This window comes from Chrysemys picta, chromosome 3, assembly GCF_011386835.1.
Source record: "Chrysemys picta bellii isolate R12L10 chromosome 3, ASM1138683v2, whole genome shotgun sequence".
In the NCBI taxonomy this organism is placed as follows: Eukaryota; Metazoa; Chordata; order Testudines; family Emydidae; genus Chrysemys; species Chrysemys picta.
Window position 1 is genome coordinate 34319538 of NC_088793.1, and position 22666 is coordinate 34342203.

General features: G+C 41.4%; 1 protein-coding gene across 11 annotated transcripts in view; it reads left to right on the forward strand.

Annotated features, from left to right (window-relative positions):
* MBOAT2 (membrane bound O-acyltransferase domain containing 2) overlaps positions 1 to 22666 on the forward strand; it is a 170867-nt gene that overhangs the window by 143933 nt on the left and 4268 nt on the right. For all 11 annotated transcript variants that reach the window (XM_008179900.4, XM_042848728.2, XM_065590142.1 and 8 more), the window contains 5 exons: positions 6417 to 6609; positions 12697 to 12800; positions 13207 to 13271; positions 15410 to 15542; positions 22456 to 22607. In XM_008179900.4, coding sequence (XP_008178122.2) covers positions 6417 to 6609; positions 12697 to 12800; positions 13207 to 13271; positions 15410 to 15542; positions 22456 to 22607 — 647 coding nt within the window. The remainder of the gene's footprint in view (positions 1 to 6416; positions 6610 to 12696; positions 12801 to 13206; positions 13272 to 15409; positions 15543 to 22455; positions 22608 to 22666) is intronic.

Here is a 22666-nt window from a genome sequence, read left to right on the forward strand (position 1 = left end):
ACAGACGCTGGTCCCCCCGATCAACCAGAACTGATTCAGGATGAATCAGAGGAGCTGGTTCTGCCACAAGTGATCTTTCATCCTCATGACTCAGTGACCCTGGATGACTCCTTTCCAGTTCTGGAGGATTTAAAATCTTATTGGATCTGCTGAGGAGAATGGCTGTGGCTTTGGGTATGCAAGTTGAGCTTGTGCAAGAGAACACTGATAAGGTTTTGGACATTCTCCAGGTGGTGGCCCCTGGAAGAGTAGATCATCCTATTATTAAGGCTCTTTTGGAACCTGCAAAGACCTTATGTAACACACCCAGCCTCCTTAGCTCTTGCGGCTAAGTGCATGGACAAATTATACAATGTCCCAATGCAAGACTTCAAGTATTTTTATTCCCATCCTGCCCCAAACTCCCATGTGGTCACTGCTGCCAATGAGAGGTCACATGATAGAATCATAGAAATGTAGTGCCAGAAGGGACTATAAAAGCAGCAAGGAGTCCTGTGGCACCTTATAGACTAATAGACATATTGGAGCATGAGCTTTCGTGGGTGAATACCCACTTCGTCAGATGCATGTAGTGGAAAACATGGGACTTTGAGAGGTTATCAAGTGCAGCCCCCTATGCTGAGGTAGGACCAAGTAAACCTAGACCATCCCTTCCAGGTGTTTTGTTCAACCCTTTCTTAGAAACCTCCAGTGATGGGGATTTCACAACCTCCCTTGGAAGCCTGATCCAGGGCTTAATTACCCTTATAGTTAAAAAGCTTTCCTAATATCTAATCTAAATGTCCCTTGCTGCAGTTTGTCCTACTTTCAGTGGGCATGGAGAACAATTGATCCCTGTCCTCTTTATAGCAGACCTTAACATATTTAAAGATTGTCATCAGGTCCTCCCTTAGTCTTCTTTTCTCAGGACTAAACATGGTTTTAACCTTCCCTCATAGGTCTGGTTTTCTAAAAGTTTTATAATTTTTGTTGCCCTCCTCTGAACTCTCTCCAGTTTGTCCCCATTTTTCCTAAAGTTTGGAGCCCAGAACTGGACACAGTATTCCAGCTGAGTTCTCATAGTGTCAAGTAGAGTGGGACAATTACCTCCTGTGTCTTACATACGATACTTCTGTTAATACACTTCAGAATATTAGCTTTTTTTGCAACTACAGCACATTGTTAACACATATTCAATTTGTGACCCACTATTATCCCCAGATCTTTTTCAGCATTTCTACCACCTACCCAGTTAGTCCCCATTTTGTAGATGAGCATTTGATTTTTCCTTCCTAAGTACTTTACACTTATCTTTATTTTTCATCTTGTTGATTTCATAGCAATTCTCCAGTTTGTCAAGGTCATTTTAAATTCCAGTCCTGCCTCTAACCTCCAGCTTGGTGTCTTCTGCAAATTTTATAAAAATACCCTCTGCTCCATTATCCAAGTCATTAATGAAAATATTGACTAGCAATGGATCCAGGACTGACCCCCTGAGGAATCCCACTAAATGCACTCTCCTAGTTTGGCAGTGAACCATTGATAACTACTCTTTTAGTACAGTCTTTCAACCAGTTGTACATCCACTTTATAGTAATTTAATTTAGACCATATTTTCCTATTTTCCTTATGAGAATGCCATATAGGATTGCATCAAAAACCTTACTAAAAATCAAGAAATATAATGTCTGCTGCTACCTCCTATCCATTAGTAACCCTGTCAAAAAAGAAAATTAGGTTGGTTTGGCATGATTTGTTTTTGACAAATCTTTTGGCTATTACTTATGACCCTATTATCCTCTAGTTGCTTGCAAACTGATTAATTAATAATTTGGGGAGGGGAGATTCAAATCAACTCCCGAAGAAAGAGTCCAAGAGACTTGATTTGCTAGGGAGAAAAATCTGTTACACGTTCTTTCTCCTGGTGCATAGCTTACCAACAGGTGCTGTTAACTAAATGTTAATTTGTATTGCTGAATTTACTGACAAGCTGCTGGAAGATGCATGGGAAGAATTTAGGACTTTCCTGGTAGAAGAACGCTTGGTGGCCACTCCAGCGTGCGCTTGATGTGGCAGATACTTCTTGGGTGATAGCCTCTGCAATAACAATGAGGAGAGCTTCCTGGTTACAAAACTGTGGTATAACCTCTGACAGCCAGCAAGTCTTAGATGATCTCCCTTTTGATGGTCAGTTTGTGTTTTCCTACTGATGAGACTTTGCATTCATTTAAAGGCTTCATTTGTTGGGAGCATATTTTTTAAACCCTCAGGAGGTTTCAGCATAGGGCACTACAACAACAGTGCTCCTAGCAATATTGTAGACAATCTGGATATCCACGAAGGCAACATGACTTTTTGAGGAGGAAGCAGAAGTCACAGAAGGATTACTCCAACTCCAACTAAAACCAGCCAGCCTGTCTGTACCTGTCCTCACTCAGTGGTACGGAAGCAGCACATTTGGCGTCTCCCTCGAGGACAGTGATACAGTAACGGGTGATCATTCTGCTATTTCTTCCCCATTTTGGGACAGATTGTCCCACTTCCTCAGTGTTTAGGAAGCCATAATGATGGCCAAATGTGTCCTGAGCACTATGAGAATGGGATATTCTATTCAATTCCTCTCCGTCCGCTTCTTCCACCACCTACCCCATTCCTTTTCAGGGACCCATCTTACAGTGCTCTTTCAAGAAGTTCAGACTCTATTCCCACTAGGGAACATAGAAGAAGTCCCCTTCAACATCAGGGAAAAGGGTTTTATTCACAGTACTTTGATCACCAGGTCCAAATGGGGTCTAAGACTCATATTCCACCTTCAAAATCTCAACAAGTATATCAAATATATAAGATTTCATATACTTTTCCTAGCATCCATCCTTCCCTCTCTAAATTACAATTGTTATGCTGCCCTCAATCTCCAGGATAGCTACTTCCATGTGGCAGTATTGCCAAGTCACAAGAAGTTTCTGATATTCATAGTGGCAGGCCAACATTATCAATATACAGTACTTCCTTTGTCAGGCCCATGAGTATTTACCAAGTGCATGGCAGCAATAGTGGTGGCCTACCTGAGGATGTAAGGGATTCACATCTTCCCTTATCTAGATGATTGGTTAGTGGGAGGCAGATCTGAGCATCAGGTTCTCTGACATGTCCAGTTTATAGTTTCTCTTCAGTCGTCTGGGATTCATGCTGAACAAGGGAAACTCCATGTTATTTCTGATGCAGAAAACATTGTTTTTCATAAATTCATAGATTCTAAGGCTAGAAGGGACCATTGTGATCATCTAATATGACCTCCTGTATAACATAGGCCATAGAACTTCCCCAAAATAATTCCTAGAGCATATCTTGATTTAAAAATTGCCAGTGATGACAAGTCCACCAGGACCTGTAATCAATTGTTCCAATGGTTAATTACGATCCAATGACTGGAAGTAGAAGCTAGCCAAATTCAGTTTGGAACTAAGGCATAGATTAACAGTAGAGTAATTCAGTTTGGAAATAAGACATAGATTTTTAACAGTTAAAAATCTATGCCTTAGTTCCAAACTGAATTTGGCTAGCTTCTGCTTCCAGACATTGGATCATATTATACCTTTTCTGCTAGACTAAAGAGCCTGTTATTGAATATTTGTTCCCCTGTAGGTACTTATAGACTGTGTGATCAAGTCATCCCTTAACCTTCATTCTATTTAGCTTAATAACAGGAACTCCTTTAGTCTTTCACTATTAGGCATGTTTTCTAATCTTTTAATCATTTTCATGGCTCTTCTCTCAACCCTCCCCAATTTATCAACATATTTTTCAAATTGTGGACACTAAAACTGGACACAGTATTTACAGCAATGGTTGCACCAGAACTAAATTAAAAAGTAAAATAACCTTTTTACTTCTATTTGAAGCTCCCCTGTTTATGCATCCAATGATTGCATTAGCTCTTTTGGCCATAATATCGCACTGTAAGCTCAGCTGATTATCCAACATGGTTTCCCCCCTCCAAATCTTTTCCCAAGATAGAGTCTCTGTGAAGTATGCAAGTATTTTTTTTATACCAGACATACATAATTTTCCTCATAATTTTACTTGACCCCTTATTTACCACATATGATCTTGTTACCGACTGAACATTCTCACTTTTAACCTCCACTTGTGAGTTAAGGTTGAAAGGAAAATTAAATCTGCTTGTGGTAGCTAAGAGAAAATAAAATCTAAATTACAAGGATTCTTCTAATAGTGCTTTTCTGTTATGCTAAAGAATGGCTCTCAAATCCTGTTATTTGTTTGGTTTATCTCTTACCTAATGAATTTCCTACATCAAAATCATCAGTATTGACTTCCTTATGCAGTAAAGGTCTACAAATTGTTGTATCCGATAAGATTTTTTTGTCTTTTGAAAATTGTTGGATGTTATAAATAGTTTCCACTATATTCTCCATTGCAGTAGTTCTTTCCATCTCCTGGAAGCAGCATTACTTGTGGATTATTGGATGTGATGAATTCATCAGGCCTCTTATTAATACACTTCAGTAAGGCCAGTAAAATAAAGCTTGCTAAAATCTTGATCTCTGAAGTGCTGCCTGTTAACATGTGAAATATCAGGATTATAGCAATCTTTTGCTGTCACTCTGCACATCACACAAGAAGGTAAATAACTTGAACAGAAGGCACAGGAGAGAACAGAGTGGTTGAGTGGGAAGAAGGAGAAACAGTAATATCTAAGCTGGGAAAACAATATTGAGCATTTCATTACTGGTTTTTTTTTTTTTTTAAGTACACCTCTACCTCGATATAACGCTGTCCTCGGGAGCCAAAAAATCTTAACGCGTTATAGGTGAAACCACGTTATATCGAACTTGCTTTGATCCACCGGAGTGCGCAGCCCCGCCCCCTCCCCCCGGAGCACTGCTTTACCGCGCTATATCCGAATCCGTGTTATATTGGGTCGCATTATATCGGGGTAGAGGTTATTTTCATTCATGGTGATGGTGAAGTTATCTTGTTATCTTACATCTTTGTGTATAATTACACAATATTTGAAATAGGACATTGTCTCTGAAAGTATGGGAAAATATTGGAAGTATGGTGGAGAGAACAAGGAACTAGCTACCTCTTATCTGTTCTAACACTTTTATAGCCAAAATCAGGCCACATTGAATTATTTTCCTGGCAAGTTTAACATTAATAGAATTATAATGGTAAATGTATGTCCATATTTTAGTCTCAATTAAATTATTGAGAGAAATGGAGAATTTTGAATACAAGTAGAGCCTAAACGACTGCAGCTCTTCAATGATTAACTTGTGCATGGACACTTTAGGTGCTTCTTTAGTATATTAAAGATACTTCAGCAACTTATACATCATATGGGACCTTTTGTCTTTGGTATATAGAGCAGACTATGTATTAAAACAGCAAATGTTATGTGTTACTCATTATGTGCAGGGGTGCTGGAACAATTTGTATAGTGGGGATGCGGAGAGCCATTGAACCTAACTGTAAACCCTGTATATGATGGAAAGCACTTCAAGCCAGGGGGTGCTGCTGCACCCCCAGCAGCCCTAGTTCCAGCACCTATGCTTGTGCGCATTTTATAATGGAACCTGATCTACGTTTTTTAAAAAATGGTAAGAGCAAAAGGACTGGGCTTCGAGGGACACTGGGTCAGAATCTGTGTGTCCTTGGGTGAGTTACTTGACCTTCTTCTGCCTTGGTCACTCTAGCTGGAAAACAAGGCCTCATAAAACCAGAGGGAAGGATTCCATTGTAAATCCCAGTTAAATACATTTAGAAATTGTTATAATTTCAAATCTTGTATATAGTACTATGAAACATCCTCCACAGTGGTGCTTAATATAATGATTTGGACAACATTTTACATCTTGTCTTTCTAAAAGTTACCGAAAAGGAACTGAAAACAAGGAGATATTAGTACTTATAGGCTTGAATAAACTCCAGTTGATGTTTGAGTGATATGTCATTAAAAATAGAGAAGGGGACTCTTTGCCACGGTCTGTCTGTGGGTACTGTGAAAAAGATGCACTAACCTCAAATGACCCAATTGATAATCTTGATAATGACATCTTAATTTTTATCTGTTTAGATAATTCTTGATACTATTATGAAAAGCTGGAAGTATGAATGGTGGTCCCATTTATTCAAGGGATTTTTCAAGGTTCTTAATTGCTGTCAGACTTTGATTTAACAATTCTTACTTTAAGAAGAGAGGGTCATAGCATAATCCAGGCAGGAATATTTCCTTTTCCTCTTATCCTTTTAGCTTGTAAATGTCATTAAAAATTTAAAGTTCATAGCATGTGTTTATCAGGAAGTGACATACATTTGTACACCTATTTAGGAAAGATTATCAATGACTTTTGTTTCAGAAAACTTAATAAAAAAGATGAAGCTCACAAACTCTCCTATATTGCACTTTTCAGATAGCTGTGACACAGAAACTCTTAATCTGTGGGTTCTCATTATTATTTCATATGACTGTCACAAAAACTTTACCTGTGGAATACAACATTGATGATAACTTCAGAGCTACAGTATCTTTGCCTATGAGGATTATCTACCTGTATGTGTCTTTAATGGCTGCCAGGCCCAAATACTATTTTGCATGGACTTTAGGTAAGCAACAAAAAATGTGTTTGTACTTTTCTTTACAGTTAAAAGTACTATATGTTGGGTATGAATTTAAAAGAGAGAGTGCCCTCTTGGGGTCTTAGAAAGAAGTAATTTTAGAACTGAAACTTTAGGCAAGGGACAATGAATGGGTTTATTTTATACTTGCCCATTAACATAAATTTAAGCATAGAAGTGTATTTTGCAAACTAGATTCCAGGGCCTGATGAATAGATACCTCAATAAAACATGTATTTGATTTATTTGAATGAGAAATGGTATTTTTATCCCTTTTAAAATTTTCTGAAAACTAGTTTAATTGCATAGTGCATTTTAATTTAAGACTTCTGTACTTTACTTTTCACACCCATTTATATCCATTCTAAACCTCTTCCTTGCAGTCAATTACCAAAAAAAAAATGCTATTTAGAATAGCCCAACTGCAAGAATAAACTGCATAACTCAATATGGATATATTGTAGTGTATAGTAATATGGTCAGCAGTAACTGCAACGTAAAGTGCAGTTGTTTCCTATATTGATGGTAAACATTTCACCTTGTTCTTATTAAAAACTTTAATGACCTGCTAAAAGCAGAATACATATATATTGCCCTTGTTTGAGGCACTAAATGGATGTTGTATTTTAAACAATATTTTTCCTTTCTAAGTCATTTAGAGAAAATATATTCAATTTCCGGAAGTTTGTGCCATGGAAATATTTATTATATTTTTGATTATTTATATATTTTGTTTATTATATATTTGTTGCATAACTCTGCATGAAAATTGAGGGGAAACCAATGCAGTAAAGAGTTTAGTAGAATAGCATGACTCACTTTCAGCTGCTAGTTTAATTCCTGCTCAGTGAATGAAGTATTTTCAGCCTGTCTGGGTACAGAATAATTCTAGGTTTTGTTAAAGAATGACATACTTTGCAATATTGTGCCTAAAAACACCAGTATTATCATCTGTCAAGGATGGAAGCCAGCTGAAAAGTGCCTAAACTTACACTGTTGGAGTATCTCCTCAGAGGGAGTTCTGTCTGTACTATGTTTGCTAGCAGAGTTGAACCAGCCTGGCTTTGATAAAATATGGAAGGACATAAACTTTATTGGACCAGTGCTTCATTTAGTTCTTGCCCTCTTTTGCTGCTACTTCATTGTAACTGCTCTAAGGGCCTGAGCAGAATGCATGATGACGCTGGTGTTTTGCTGAATGCAGTGCTTTGGGGTTTTTATCTATTTTTATTCCTTGCAAATGCTAAAACTCCTTTACAAATATGTTAAAATGAATACTGATGTGTATGCTATCAGCACTGTTTCCTCCTTTAGTTAGGAAGTTGTTATGGAATTGGTGTTACTTTCAGGTATTTCTAAAAAAGCGTGGCATGCTGATATTTCTTATGCATGGCCTCAAATAGAGCAGCAGGTTCTCTCCTTATTTACAAAATTTAATTTAATAAATGTTCATTGGTGGTGCTATAGAATATGAGAAATTATTAGGTTAGGTTACTTTTTTTTTAAATATCACAAATTTTGTCTTGTGGGCCAGTAGAGCTCAGAAGAATCTCTTAGATAAGCAGTGTCAGACTTCCTTGACGGCTGAATAACTGAGTGAAATGTATAGCTCAGGGATCGGCAACCTTTGGCATGCGGCTCGCCAAGGTAAGCACCCTGGCAGGCCGGGCCAGTTTGTTTACCTGCCGTGTCCGCAGGTTCAGCCGATCGCGGCTCCCACTGGCTGCAGTTCACCGCTCCAGGCCAATGGGGGCAGCACGAAGCGGCGACCAGCACGTCCCTCGGCCCGCGCCGCTTCCTGCAGCCCCCATTGGCCTGGAGCGGTGAACCGTGGCCAGTGGGAGCCGCAATCAGCCGAACCTGCAGACGCGGCAGGTAAACAAACCGGCCCGGCCCGCCCGGGGTGCTTACCCCCGGCGAGCCGCATGCCAAAGGTTGCCGATCCCTGGTATACCCTGTCCCTGACAGAGGAAATGTGTTGTGCAAATGGTAGCAATAGATATAAAAGGGGAAAGTTTTAATATGTGGCCTCTGAGAAAAAGAGAAAAAAATCTATGCCACTGACTTGCCTGACATCATAGGTATGAATTAGAGAGCAAAGGAAGTTAAGTTGCCTTAGAGCAGCTGTTAAGAAAAGGGGAATAAAAAGGTTAAGGATTTCAGGCATATTCCACTGTTATGTAAAGTACACTTACTTTAGCACAGTAGTATACTTCCAGTGTTCTGTCTTCTAAATTTGTATTTCCTATTGTAACTTAAATATATTGTTTTTATTTGCATAATATTTGTTTTATTCTAGACTCATACTGAACTACCACAGGTTAGAGGCAATTTTTCAAAGAAGAAAGGAAGGTTATTATCATAGAATATCAGGGTTGGAAGGGACTTCAGGAGGTCATCTAGTCCAACCTCCTGCTCAAAGCAGGACCAATCCCCAACTAAATCATCCCAGCCAGGGCTTTGTCAAGCCTGACCTTAAAAACCTCTAAGGAAGGAGATTCCACCACTTCCTAGGTAACCCATTCCAGTGCTTCACCACCCTCCCGGTGAAAAAGCTTTTCCTAATATCCAACCTAAACCTCCCCCACTGCAACTTGAGACCATTACTCCTTGTTCTGTCATCTGCTACCACTGAGAACAGTCTAGATTCATCCTCTTTGGAATCCCCTTTCAGGTAGTTGAAAGCAGCTATCAAATCCCCCCCTCATTCTTCTCTTCTGCAGACTAAATAATCCCAGTTACCTCAGCCTCTCCTCATAAATCATGTACTCCAGCCCCCTAATCATTTTTGTTGCCCTCTGCTGGACTCTTTCCAATTTTTCCACATCCTTCTTGCAGTGTGGGGCCCAAAACTGGACACAGTACTCCAGATGCGGCCTCACCAATGCCAAATAGAGGGGAATGATCACGTCCCTCGATCTGCTGGCAATCTTCCTACTTATACAGCCCACAATGCAGTTAGCCTTCTTGGCAACAAGGGCACACTGTTGACTCATATCCAGCTTCTCGTTCACTGTAACCCCTAGGTCTTTTACTGCAGGTCCTTATTCTGCTGTAACTAGTCTTATTTTCCTTTACCTTGTCCTGTCAATCGGGTCAACGGTTCTTGTTCTTCATCTCTAAGCATTCTTGTCAAATGTGCCATCCAAGATGGCGCCAACCTCCTTCATGTCTTCCTTCAGCATCTAGGTCTTCGTCTCGTGACTGTTAGTTCTTATACTCTCTGTCCAATGTATCTCACATCTTGCCATGTTATGTGACCTGGCCATCTCAATCTGTACTCTCTCAGCTTTTCCATAATGGAGGCTGCCTGCATCATAGCTCATGCCATTTAATTGAATAGCTTAGCAGCTGTTGTCTTACCCAGTGTTCACCTGAGCATTCTTGTTTTGGCAGTATGAAGTAGTGTTCTTCTCTCTTCCTCATTGACCAGTGTTCCGACTCATATGTCATGGCTGGCCTAATCATGATCTTCTACACTTTGCTCTTTAGTGTACTTGGCACATATAATCCCCATCAACTCCCTACATTTACACCATCTGCTCTTCATGCAGCTCCTAACATCTGCATTCACATTCTCACCATGGCTCAACACTGAACTGAGGTTCAGAGTTTAACTCCATACCATCTAACTTTATTGATTTTTTTCATTGTCCCTCTCAATTAAACTTTACATGTATTCTGTCTTTTGTAAGCCATTTTCTTCTATTGTAGCCCTCCATTGTTCTAGGTCCCTTTCCAGTTTGTATTAATTTTCATGGCACAACATGTCAGCAAAAACTATGCTCCAGGGAGCCTCTCTCCTAATCTCCTGCGTCAGTGTGTCTATTATAATCGGAACTAGGAATGGGCTTACGGCCAGGGGCAGCTCCAGGCACCAGCGCAGCAAGCCCTGCTGGTCGCTGTGAGGGTGACAGTCAGGCGGCCTTCAGCGGCGTGTCTGTGGGAGGCCTGCCGGTCCTGTGGTTTTGGCGGCAATTCGGCGACGGGCATGCCGAAGCCGTGGGACTGGCAGATCACCCACAGAAACGCCACTGAATCTGTGTGACCGTGGACTGCCCGCAGGCATGCCACCGAAGGCCACCTGACTGCCGTGCTTGGGGTGGCAAAAAACATAGAGCCGCCCCTGCTTACGGCTGATCCTTTTTATGTAGACCTATCCCCACAGTGAATGATTCATTGTAGCCACTGCTGCTTCTCACTATTGTTCTGCTACTCTCATACATGTCCATGATAGTTTTAACATATGTCTCTTGCAGATTGCATGACCACAGGCATTACCATAACAGTTCTCTAGGAACTGTGTCATAAGCCTTCTCTGAATCCACAAACACTAAGTGCAATCCCTTGCATTTCTCTCTGTACTTCTGTAATATTTGGGCTGAAAACACTGTATTCTATGTTGACCTTCCTTGCATAAACCTGAATTGGTATTGCTTGTTTGATGTTCCAGCTCCTCCCGAAGTCTTTTCTCGATTATTCTTACCAGCCATTTCAAAGTGTGACTCATTAATTTGATGGGTTGGTAAGTACTACTTTCTTGCATATCTCCTTTACACTTAAAGATAGGAACCAATGTGCTCTTCCTCCACTCATTGGCCTTTTTCCAGTGCAGAAAATTAAGTTGAAAAAGATCATCATTGTCCCCATTCCCTCATGGTCTAATGCTTTAAATGGCTCAATTGGTATGTTGGCCGGTCCCACTGCCTTACCAGTTTTGTAACCTTGAACCCTGTCTGAGTCTCCACCATGATGAGAAGTCTTGTGAGACTGTTTCTTGCACATACTTCCTTAAGTGGTTTCTTCATTGTCTTCACTGAGTAGCTTCTCATAAAACAGCTGCCACCTCCTAGTGATATCACCATCTTCCACCAGTACTCTTCCGTTTTCATCTTTGACACACTTTACAGTTCCCAAGTTCTCTGTGCTTCTATGCCTATTCTTGGCTAATTTATATATTCCTTTTCCCCCTTCCTTCATCAGTAGGACTGCTTACAAGTCTTTAAATATCTGACCCTTAGTTTCTGCAACTGCTCTTTGTGTTGTTATCTTTACAAGTTTGCATTCCTCATAACTTTCCACCATTTTTATTTTCTCCATTGCTTAAACCTTTCCTTCTTCACTGCCTCTGGCACATCATTGGATCATCACGATGTCTTGTTGCCATGACATTTCCCTCCTTTCATTTGGCTACACATTCGGGCATTATCTATAATATATTTTGATATTTCCTCCCAAACTTCACTGGTATCAGAAAGGAACTGTGGGCTGTTCTGATATCAGGACTTGTACTATTAGAAGAAATTTTGAGTACACATTAGAAATCATGTCTTTCTCAGTAGTTGATTTTTTTCCCCATTGATTTTTAACAGGAACATATTTAGAGCATCAGACTTTGGTATGCTATCTGAAACATCATGCAGTGAGACAATTTTATTTTTGTGTTTACATATTCAGCTCATGTAACCCTCATAAGTGAAGGAAGGCATCTGAATATTGGGACACTTTCTCAAACCACTGCAACCAATGAATACGCCTGTGCTTTGTAATCTTAAATTGAGTTCAGTTTATATTCAAAACAGAACTGATCAAATTCCAATTTTTCTCTTCTCTTTGGGTGGTAGTTAATACTATGCATCGCAGTGAGCTTGAATGGGTTCCTCTGTCAGTTTGATCAAACAGGCATATTGGAAGGCAAAGATACCCTCTCCCAAGTAGAAAGAAAGGACCAAATAGAAATGAATGCACTGTGACAGGAGAAGTTGCCTACATTGTGAAACCAATGGTGTATTATATGTCTGTTTGTTTGCTTTTCTTTTTTTATAAAAATTATTTTAAGATTGAAAATGACTTGGTTTGCAAACATATATCCTTATTTGTCTTATTCTTTTCTCTTGATAGTTAAGTGCCTAATCCAGTGACTCTAGGTGCTTCTAAACATTTAAATATACAGCCAAAAAATACATTAATACAACAAATCACGTGTACAAAGTACTTGTCATATGATGCACAATATTAGTAATGTAGGCAATTTATAACTACTTACGACAATTGTTTTCTCTTGTTTCATTGCAGCAGATGCAATTAATAATGCAGCAGGGTTTGGTTTTAGAGGATATGACAAAAATGGAGCATCACGCTGGGATTTAATATCAAATCTGAGAATCCAGCATATAGAGGTTTGTTCATGGCTCTTTCAAATAAAATTGTGCTCATACAGAAAAGTTTAAAGGCATTAAATTGTCTTACACTTTTTCTATTCTCAAGATTGCAAAGGTGTCACAAATCAGAGGTGACGATCAGTCTCTGGGGGAAGGAGTGACAAATCACATACATTTTGGATATCTTCTGCAAGCCAACTAGCTTGTGGGATTTTTTGTGATTATGAATATTCTAAGTGTAGAGTTACAAATTAAGGAATAAAAGCAGGCTCATAATAGTGGTTGAGTAAATTCCTGCTGTCCTTATTCAGCTCATTCCCAAAGAATACTTGGTTTGTGTATCACACTATTCTGAAATACAGCATGACTCTTTAATATGGCGTCTTTACATTTTGCAGAAATAATTAGTGTTTTGGTTTTATAGTTTTCAACAAGTTTCAAGATGTTTCTTGATAACTGGAATATTCAAACAGCTCTTTGGCTTAAAAGGTACTGTATTTAAAAGAAAACTTTTCTACTTTGAAGTTTCTTTATTGCTTATCTTTAAAAATAATTTATGAATACTTGTTATTAGAGATCCTAAACCAATGCAGCTGCATAATCGATGCTACGCTTTAATTATAGTGTTATCTGCCTCTGGCTGCTGGCCTGTGGAGAATCCTATGAGCTTTTTTAGCTACCCAGTCACAGAATCTTCCCTGTATTATGAATGCGAACTGTCTGCACCCTCTCCCTTTCTAGAAACTACACTGCAAGCTCTAAACCATATGGGAATGCAGTTGGGAGAGTATGCTGTGTACACATTGTCTTCTTCGGTACCCTTATGTAATTGGCAGATTTATTGTTCCCTGGCTTTGCCAGAAATAAAAGATGGTTCCCAATGGGCTAATGCTTCCCTGCTGTTCTCCCTTGGAATGGTTGTGAGGATGGATTAATAGAGCCAAATGAAACATCCCACTTCAGCTAGGTGAATAGAAGGCAGAAAATGCCCATCCTTCTTGGCAATTATATTGAGGCAGGTCCATTTTCCCCTCAGGAGATGACCTTTATTAATAGCTGGCAGTCTGGGTAGACCACCATCTTGGAGTCTTACATATGCCTTTACTAAACACTTTGGACTTCAGAAGCTTAATAGCCACACGTCCAGGAAATAGGATGTTGGTAATCAGGGGAAGCTAATTTATATAAGATTCCTGTTCTATGAAGTAACTTCTAGTTGTGAAGATGTCTTTCCTAAGTTTTGGCACTATGCAAAAGATGACTAGCATCTCTGAATAGACAACCTATGTAAAGACAGTAACTGCAGTCTTCTGCAACCTCTGGTTGATTCATATGTATTCCCCTGGATTGGCTTCTTGAATTAGCAGTGCATTTCCAATGGTATGGTGGAGATGTGGAATAAAGCCTGTAGAGTAGATTGATACTCATTCTCAGAGCAAGTATTACAGTCCTGCTGTGATACCAGATCTAATGCAGTGATTAGGGAATGCATACATGCTACTAGGAGCTCTATGGCTTTGTAGTTGCCCTGTCTAATCAAACTCCTCCCTCCAAGTCCAACCCAGTTTATAACAGGGAAAGTGCTCCCAGCAAATGTAAACCCGCTCTTCAAATAGTGGAACACATCATCAACTACCTCCTCCAGAGAGTAAGGTGTATCCCTCAAACTTGCTCTCCTTACAAGAGGGGTGTGTGGAGGGGTGTACACCCTCCTCCCCAAATATTTGTTCCATCCCTGAAAAGCAGAAATGGTTTTAATAATTTAAATTTTATTGCAGGGAAGATCGAACTATGTCTGCTAATGTAAACACCTATTTGCAAGCCAAACTCATGATGTCATAGAATTTATTGCCAGAGAAGTCAGCATGAAGGTGCACTCGCACATATAGCTGAGGGTCTAGAGACGTACTCCCTACTAGGGCTGGTTGGGAATTTTTCAACAAAATCTTTTTTAATCAGAAAATTCCAATTTGTCAAAAACAAAACTGTTTGCTGCAAAGAGTTGGTTTTAATAAGTTTCCCATTTTGAAAAAAAAAAATTTAAATTGTTGAGATGTCCCATTTCTGTGTTTTCCTATTTCTGGAAAAGCTCCAGTTTGGGGATCATAATGACTTCATTTCAAAATTATAGTAAAGAAAAAAGGCTTAAAAAAACTAAAGGTCAATATTGAAATTAAATGTTTTGAAATTATTGCAATGAAACATTTGAATTGACCCAGTCTGAATTTGTTCAGATTTTGGTTCATGAACATTTTCATCCAAGTTTGGGATGGGAACTTTTTTTTGGAAATCTCAAAAAATCTCATTGGACAGGTAACGCATTTCCCATCCAGCTATAGTAGCTAACCAGTAGAGTTCTGCCTTTCAGGAGTGGTGTCACGCCATTGTGAAGGAGCATACGTAGTAGTACTGAGATCTGGTATCAAAGCGGAGAGTAAAGTTACAGCATTTTCTGTAAATCATAATATGTTAATGTTTAAGTCCAAGATTCAATAGAATTATGTAATCAAATAGCAACTGCTATTTAATCTATGGCTTGCTAGGTTTTAAATGGTTATTGGCTCTATTGTTGATCATCTTCTCTCCCTTATACCCTTTGCCTTTAATACATTTACTTTACTTGTTAGAGTATGCTACGAGCGAGCTTCCTTCAGTCCTACGATCCAGACCTTCATCCTTTCGGCCATTTGGCATGGTGTGTACCCTGGATATTATTTAACATTTTTAACAGGAGTACTAATGACATTAGCAGCACGAGCCGTAAGTACCAACCATGTATTTTAATAAGTAGTTTTGTAAAAGCAAAGTGACTATGCTACAGTGCTCAAAGATGTGTGCATCACAAGGGAAACTCAGACACAATCTTGGGCCCAAAAAGTATAATATATATTTTAAATGTAACAGCAGTGGTGAACAGAAGGGAGGGATGGGAGGAAAGACAAAAGAGGAGGACTACATTGCTGTTAGTGCATTTGTAGCAAATCTTTCACGTGAAGTTCTCAAGCTTCACTGACTATCTTGTACAATATTACTGTGATGTGAACAGATATAGTTAAAAGTGATATTTAAAAGTCACTTACTTGCCAGTGAGGTGGAGGAATCTTTCATTAGGGTTTGGAGGCCTGAGCTAACAATTTCTGTAGAATTTAATAATCATTTTAAAATAAACTTGTATTTGGTACTTTTGTAAATATATTAAAGTAAAGCAGTGTTCTCCTCAGCCAGCAGACAAACGTCTCTAGTACATTTGCTGCTCAGAGTTCTGCCAAGCAACAGCAGATTGATGTTAATAAGATTCTGATCAATTTTACTGCTGCTATTCAGAACCCTGTGGATCCAGAAAAATGAACTCAGAAACTAAAGTAGTAAACCTGTCAAGAAATTTGTCAGTGTCACAGTGCTGCTTGGGAAAGGAGGTACTAGAGTTAATCAAGGAGGAAGAGGACCTCAAAAATGGAGGCTGAGCAGGGAGGGATACAGTAACAGAGACCTCTTTGCTATCAGATCAGGCAGGAGGCTGTGAAGGGGAGAGAGAGAGATGGAGCACAAGACTCTTTGCAGCTTCCAACTGCTAGTGGGAGCTGGAGCTTCAATTTATCAGACTTCTCCTACTACTAATAAAACATATAATACTTTCCTCCAAAGATCTCAAAGCATTTTACAAACATGGGTTAGCATTATTGTCCCATTTTAAAGCTGTGGCCCCTTTCCTAACAACAGTCAGGAGCCTCTGGAGGAGCAGTATATAGACATAAATTCCCTTCCCCTTTACTGCCACTAGAGGGGTGAATCTTCACACTTTTCAACCAGGCTTATACAAAAACTAGAGCCGCAGGCAAGGCCCGTGAACAGTTCCCTGGCACGAATCGCAACACTCCACTCTCCAGTGGCGCACCTCTCACTGTCATATTTCATCTCTCTCACAGATATGGTTAGCTCTCACGTTTACAGAGCTTGGGTTTGTGTGCAAGTGTACTGACTGACTATCAAAAACAGGTTGAGGTGTTTTATCATGTCAGTTATTTACTGTCCCTTGTTAGGTCTATGAAGATCAGATTCTCTGTGATCACCACCTTCCTCTCAATTCCTTATTAATGACATTTACTGATTAAAATCTAATCCTTTCAAGCATAAATAACCTAGATTTCTATATAGCTAATTCTGTAGAAGTTGGATGATAAATCTTAACTGGATTGATTTTTTTAAACTGCATATACAATTGTATCTAATTTACACTTCAGTGTACTACAGATTGGCACAAATGACCATGTAGATGCATAACTGACCATTTGCTTGAACAACTAAAGCAGAAGGTTGGCCCAGTGGATAGGATGCTAATTTAGGATTTGAGGAGACCTGGGTTTAATTCCCTGCTCTACCACAAACTTCCTGTGTGACCTTGATCAAGTCACTTAGCCTCTGTGTGCCTCCGTTCCCTTCTGTAAAATGGGGATAGTAGCACTTCCTACCTCACAGTGGGGTTGTAAGTATAAAAACTTAAGATTGTGAGGCACTCAGGTACTATGTTGATGGGAGCCATATAAATACCTTAGATAGTTACTTGAATTTTTTACATGCAGTTGTAGTTGTGCATACAAATTAAAGGCACAATGGTTTATGTATAATATATACATAATTTTTTTTCAAAAAGCCCTTATTTTTTATTGCATCATTAAAACATGGCATCTTTGGAGGGTGGGAGAGGAAGTGGACCATATCTTCCTATTCTACACAGGCTCCACACTCCAGGACAATTCAGTGATGGGTGTGATGCTGGGAGGAAACATGCTGAGGCATTTCATTAAACAGGATATGACAATCATAATAATCATATGTAGTAACTGTATAGCACTTTTTCATCTTCAACAATCTTCATAATCTTGTGAGATAGGAAAACCTTAATCTCATTTCAGTATTGGCTGAAATTTAGGTGCATGACTTTTCTAAAACCATGGAAGAAATTGGTATATAATCCCAAGATTATATGTGGAAATATTGGAAAGAGTCCAGCGGAGGGCAACAAAAATGATTAGGGGTCTGGAGCACATGACTTATGAGGAGAGGCTGAGGGAACTGGGATTATTTAGTCTCCAGAAGAGAAGAATGAGGGGGGATTTGATAGCTGCTTTCAACTACCTGAAGGGAGGTTCCAAAGAGGATGGAGCTCGGCTGTTCTCAGTGGTGGCAGATGACAGAACAAGGAGCAATGGTCTCAAGTCGCAGTGGGGGAGGTCTAGGTTGGATATTAGGAAACACTATTTCACTAGGAGGGTGGTGAAGCACTGGAATGCGTTACCTAGGGAGGTGGTAGAATCTCCTTCCTTGGAGGTTTTTAAGGCCCGGCTTGACAAAGCCCTGGCTGGGATGATTTAGTTGGGAATTGGTCCTGCTTTGAGCAGGGGTTGGACTAGATGACCTCCTGAGGTCCCTTCCAACCCTGATATTCTATGATTCTAAGATTTAGGTTTAGGAGTTCTTTTGAGTCATGTGCACAGGGCACTATGTCTGTGGCCAGATTGTCCACCATGATGTGACACCATTGCACTGCTCAGGTGGCACAAAGGGGCAGGATTCTGGTGATAAGTAATATCCCTTGTGAAGGGAAACTCTTTTGGTGGAAACTCACTTGGAGGCAGTCTCCTGTCTCAGCCTCCAACCGAGGGTAAGAGGTGTGACAGGAGAGTGGGGTAGGATGGAATGAAATTACACTGATCTTCCACTCTTGTGAGGTCCTTAATAGATGTTACTGTAACTGACCCTGCAGCTGGGCCAACTTGGCTGTAATGAGCTCTCTCATGCTCTCCACATAGGCGCCAACTCCATGGGTGGTCCAGGGCTAGAGCACCCACAGAAAAAAATTTAGCAGGTGCTTACCACCTATCAGCAGCTAGTTTCCCTCCCCTCCGCCTCCCCCCCCAGCACCTCCCACCTGCCGAGTTCTTATCACAGGCCTGGTATGGGGCCGTAGCTCTTAGGTTTCTTCCCAGAGGCACTGCCTTCTTCAGACACCTAGCCAGGGCCTATCTTGGTACCCTCTGTGAAGCTGTATTGAATTTGTGGGATACTTTAGGATATTATGAATACCAATATTGTAAAATTACAATGAGTTATGCCAGGTATACCATGTAAGGTATCTGCAAAAATGTTTTATCATACCTGGCAAATTATCCTTGTTTGGTTTTGTATCACCTTTATATTGTAAGTTACATGTATGGTATGTCTGTAGTTCAACTTGTGCTGTGCATCTGGGTGACACCCCCAGACAGATTGGCATTAGCACTGCCTAGCCTTCTTGATGGCATATCAAGGGACATCAGCTATACAATTGACCCATTGAGAGAAGGCAAGGGATACTCTTTATGACTCAGCAAGGCATGCAGGGGCATGCCTATGGACAGAACTCTAAGCTGCCCAGCACATGGCTTCCAGGCCATGTGTTGGGCAGCTTGTATTTGGAACAAAGGAAATACAAGCTGCATGGCCAAAGACTATAAAAGGCAGCTGCATCTTCTCCATTTTGTCTTCAGGCCTGCTTCTTACCTCTGGAGTAAGCTTTCTACAAACAAAGCTCTGAACTAGGGTGACCAGACAGCAAATGTGAAAAATCGGGACAGGGGGTGGGGGGTAATCGGAGCCTATATAAGAAAAAGACTCAAAAATCGGGACTGTTCTTATAAAATCGGGACATCTGGTCACCCTACTCTGAAAAAAACCGAATGACCCATCCAAGCTGTGGATGTGTTCCAGAGGGACTTTCAAGCCAGCAAACTCACCAATACTGCTAGAAACCTGAAATATGGACTTTGAAGTCTTTGTATGTATGTGACTACTTTACCATTTCTCTTCTTGTTCTTTCTTTGTAACAAACCTTTAGTTTTAGACACTAAAGGATTGGCTGGCAGCATGGTATTTTGGGTCAGATCCAAATCTATACTGACCTGGTAAAGTGGCTGACCCTTTGGGGTCAGAAGAACATTTTGTATATGTGAGCAGAGTTTTTTAAATAACTTCTCACTGTACTGCACCTAGGTGCTGATTGGGAGCCACAGAACTGGAATGCAATAAGGGGGCTGTGTGATTTCTTTTTTTGCTTCTTGATAACCAGCATGGGGGAATCAGAAGCACAGTTTGTGACTTTAAATTCTGTGTTACCCACCAGCGTTGGGAGTATCTGCTGTCCCTTTTGCAGCCTGCCCTGACCTTGGCATTTCCAGTGAGGGCTGCCCTAGGCACACTGGGTCACATCTCAACTGGTGTCCTGTTCAGCAGCCCTCCCTGGGCCCAGTCTGCTACCAGACCAGCAGGGCCCATCTTGGTACCCTCGTCTGGTCTAGCCAGGTTTTATGCTCAGTCCCCCGGGCTCAGCCTGCCCGCACTAACCTTTTGACAGCTCTGCTGCTATTCTATCCAGCCAGCCAGGCACCTGGTCTTTGGCAGCCTCTGCTGGACTCAGTTGTGTCTGGTGAGCTATCTACAGTACTACTGTTCGTCTAATCAGCCAGGCACTCAGTCCTCCCTTGTCAAGCTCCACACAGTCACTGAAGGCTCTGCTCTGCTGTTTGCCTTTTATCTGGCCTTTCTGACCCTTATTGGTTGCTCCAGCAGCCCCTCTGATTGGCCACTCTTCTACAGCCACTCTAGATTGCCTGGAGGATTTTTCGCTGCTCCATTCTGGGGCAGGGTGATACAGGACCATGAGGTCTCCAGCTGGGGGCCTCCAGACCTAGTCCACCCCGCCACTCTCACAAACATGATTTCTCTGAAATTTGTTACACATGCACAACACTAAGTATGATTACTCTATAATTTTCACATGCACAATTCCACTTACGCTTATCCTGTTAAACATGATCAGAACAGACACTTAATATTAACAGCAGGTTTCTCTCAAGCCTAAATGTACCTTTGCTCCCAAAACCCTGTAACCCTTATGCACCCCTGTGAACTCTGTCAGTTGGCACCAAATAGGGTTGCCAGGTATCCGGTTTTCAACGAGAACACCCGGTTGAAAAGGGACACTGGTGGCGCCGGTCAGCACAACTGACCGGGCCATTAAAAGTCCAGTCGGCAGCACAGTGGGGCTAAGTCAGGCTCCCTGCCTGCCATGACTCCACGTGGCTCTTGGAAGCAGTGGCATGGCCCCCTTCCACCTCCTACGCATAGGGGCAGCCAAGAGACCCCAAGCACCAGCTCTGCAGCTCCCATTGGCCGGGAACTATGGCCAATGGGAGCTGCGGGGGCAGCACCTGCAGACGGGGCAGTGCACAGGACCACTTGGCCATGCCTCCGCCTAGGAGTCAGAGCGGGGACATGCCGCTGCTTCCGGGAGCTGCCTGAGGTAAGCGGCAGCGAGAGCCTGCACCCGTGACTCCCTCCCGCCCCCCAACCCCGTGCCCCAGCCCTGATCCCCCTCCCACCCTCCAAACCCCTTGATCCCAGCCTGGAGCACACTCCTACACCCCAAAGCCCTCATCCCTGGCCCCACACCAGAGCCCGCACCCCCAGCCAGAACCTTCATACCCCCTGTACCCCAACCCCCTGCCCCAACCCAGAGCCCCCTCCTGCATTCTGAACCCCACATTTCTGGCCCCACCCCAGAACCCGCACCCGCAGCCCGGAGCCCCCTCCCATACTCTGAACCCCTCAGCTCCACCCCAGAGGCCCCTCCTGCACCCTGAACTCCTCATTTCTGGCCCCACCCTGGAGCCCACACCCCCAGCCAGAGCCCTCACCCCCTCCCATACCTCAACCCCCTGCCCCAGCCCAATGAAAATGAGCAAGTGAGTGAGGGTTGGGAGAGCAAATGACGGGGGGGGTGGGGGGGTGGAGGGGTAGATGGAGTAAGCAGGGTGCGGGGCCTTGGAGAAGGGGCAGGGCAGGGGTGTTCAGTTTTGTCCGAGTAGAAAGTTGGGAACCCTAGCACAAAGAGGTCCCTGAGTTACACAAGGTTCTCCAAGAAACATACAGGAGCTGTGTGTGAATGTGTTATGTACATATTTTGTTACATTAACTGTACTACATTATTGAGACTTCTGAAATACACAGTTAAAATTTCTTACATTTAGATAAAACAGGATGCTTTAATGCTTTGGACTGTAATCCTGTCAGTGAGTGTATGGGAATGGCTTACCTTAAGGAGACTTTTGTTGAAGTATTCTATTTTCATATTATTCACAAATGTACATTTACAGAAAATTAGACGTCACTTACTGTAAAACAAGGCTGTTTCAATCAGACAAGAAGTCTCAAATTAGATTGGATATATTGAAAATACTAAATTCTAATACTAAATTCTTAGGCCAGATAATGCATGGTAAGCTGAAGGCCCGGGTGTGCAAGCTATCTGTACCCAAAGCCAATGGATGCTGGGTATGGTTCGGACGCACATGTACCAGCTGCAGTGTTCTTGGATGAATCCTTTGATTTATGTATAGAGTGGCATTGAAATCTTCTTTCCAATAGGTTCCTTGTCTCAGCATAAAGTGTGTGAAACCCTTTCCCCACCAGATGTCCTCGAGGACAAAGTGAGAAGAGGAAAGAGACCGGAGATAAGATGAAGTCTTTAGTGCCAGTAGGCTTTCATGGCAATGGAACAAATAAAATACAATAAAACTAGCCCTCAATAACAATGTTTTAGTTACTAATACCGTTTACTGTTATCTGCTTTTTTTAGATGAGAAACAACATTAGACACTACTTTGTTGACTCTCCTCCTGTTAAATTATGTTACGATGTCATCACATGGATAGCAACTCAAGTAGCAATAAGTTACACAGTTGTGCCATTTGTGCTGCTCTCTGTAAAACCCTCTTTCATGTTTTACAGGTAAGTACACTTTATGGGTTTTTTAAAAATCACTGAACTCAGAGGCAAGTTGAATTATT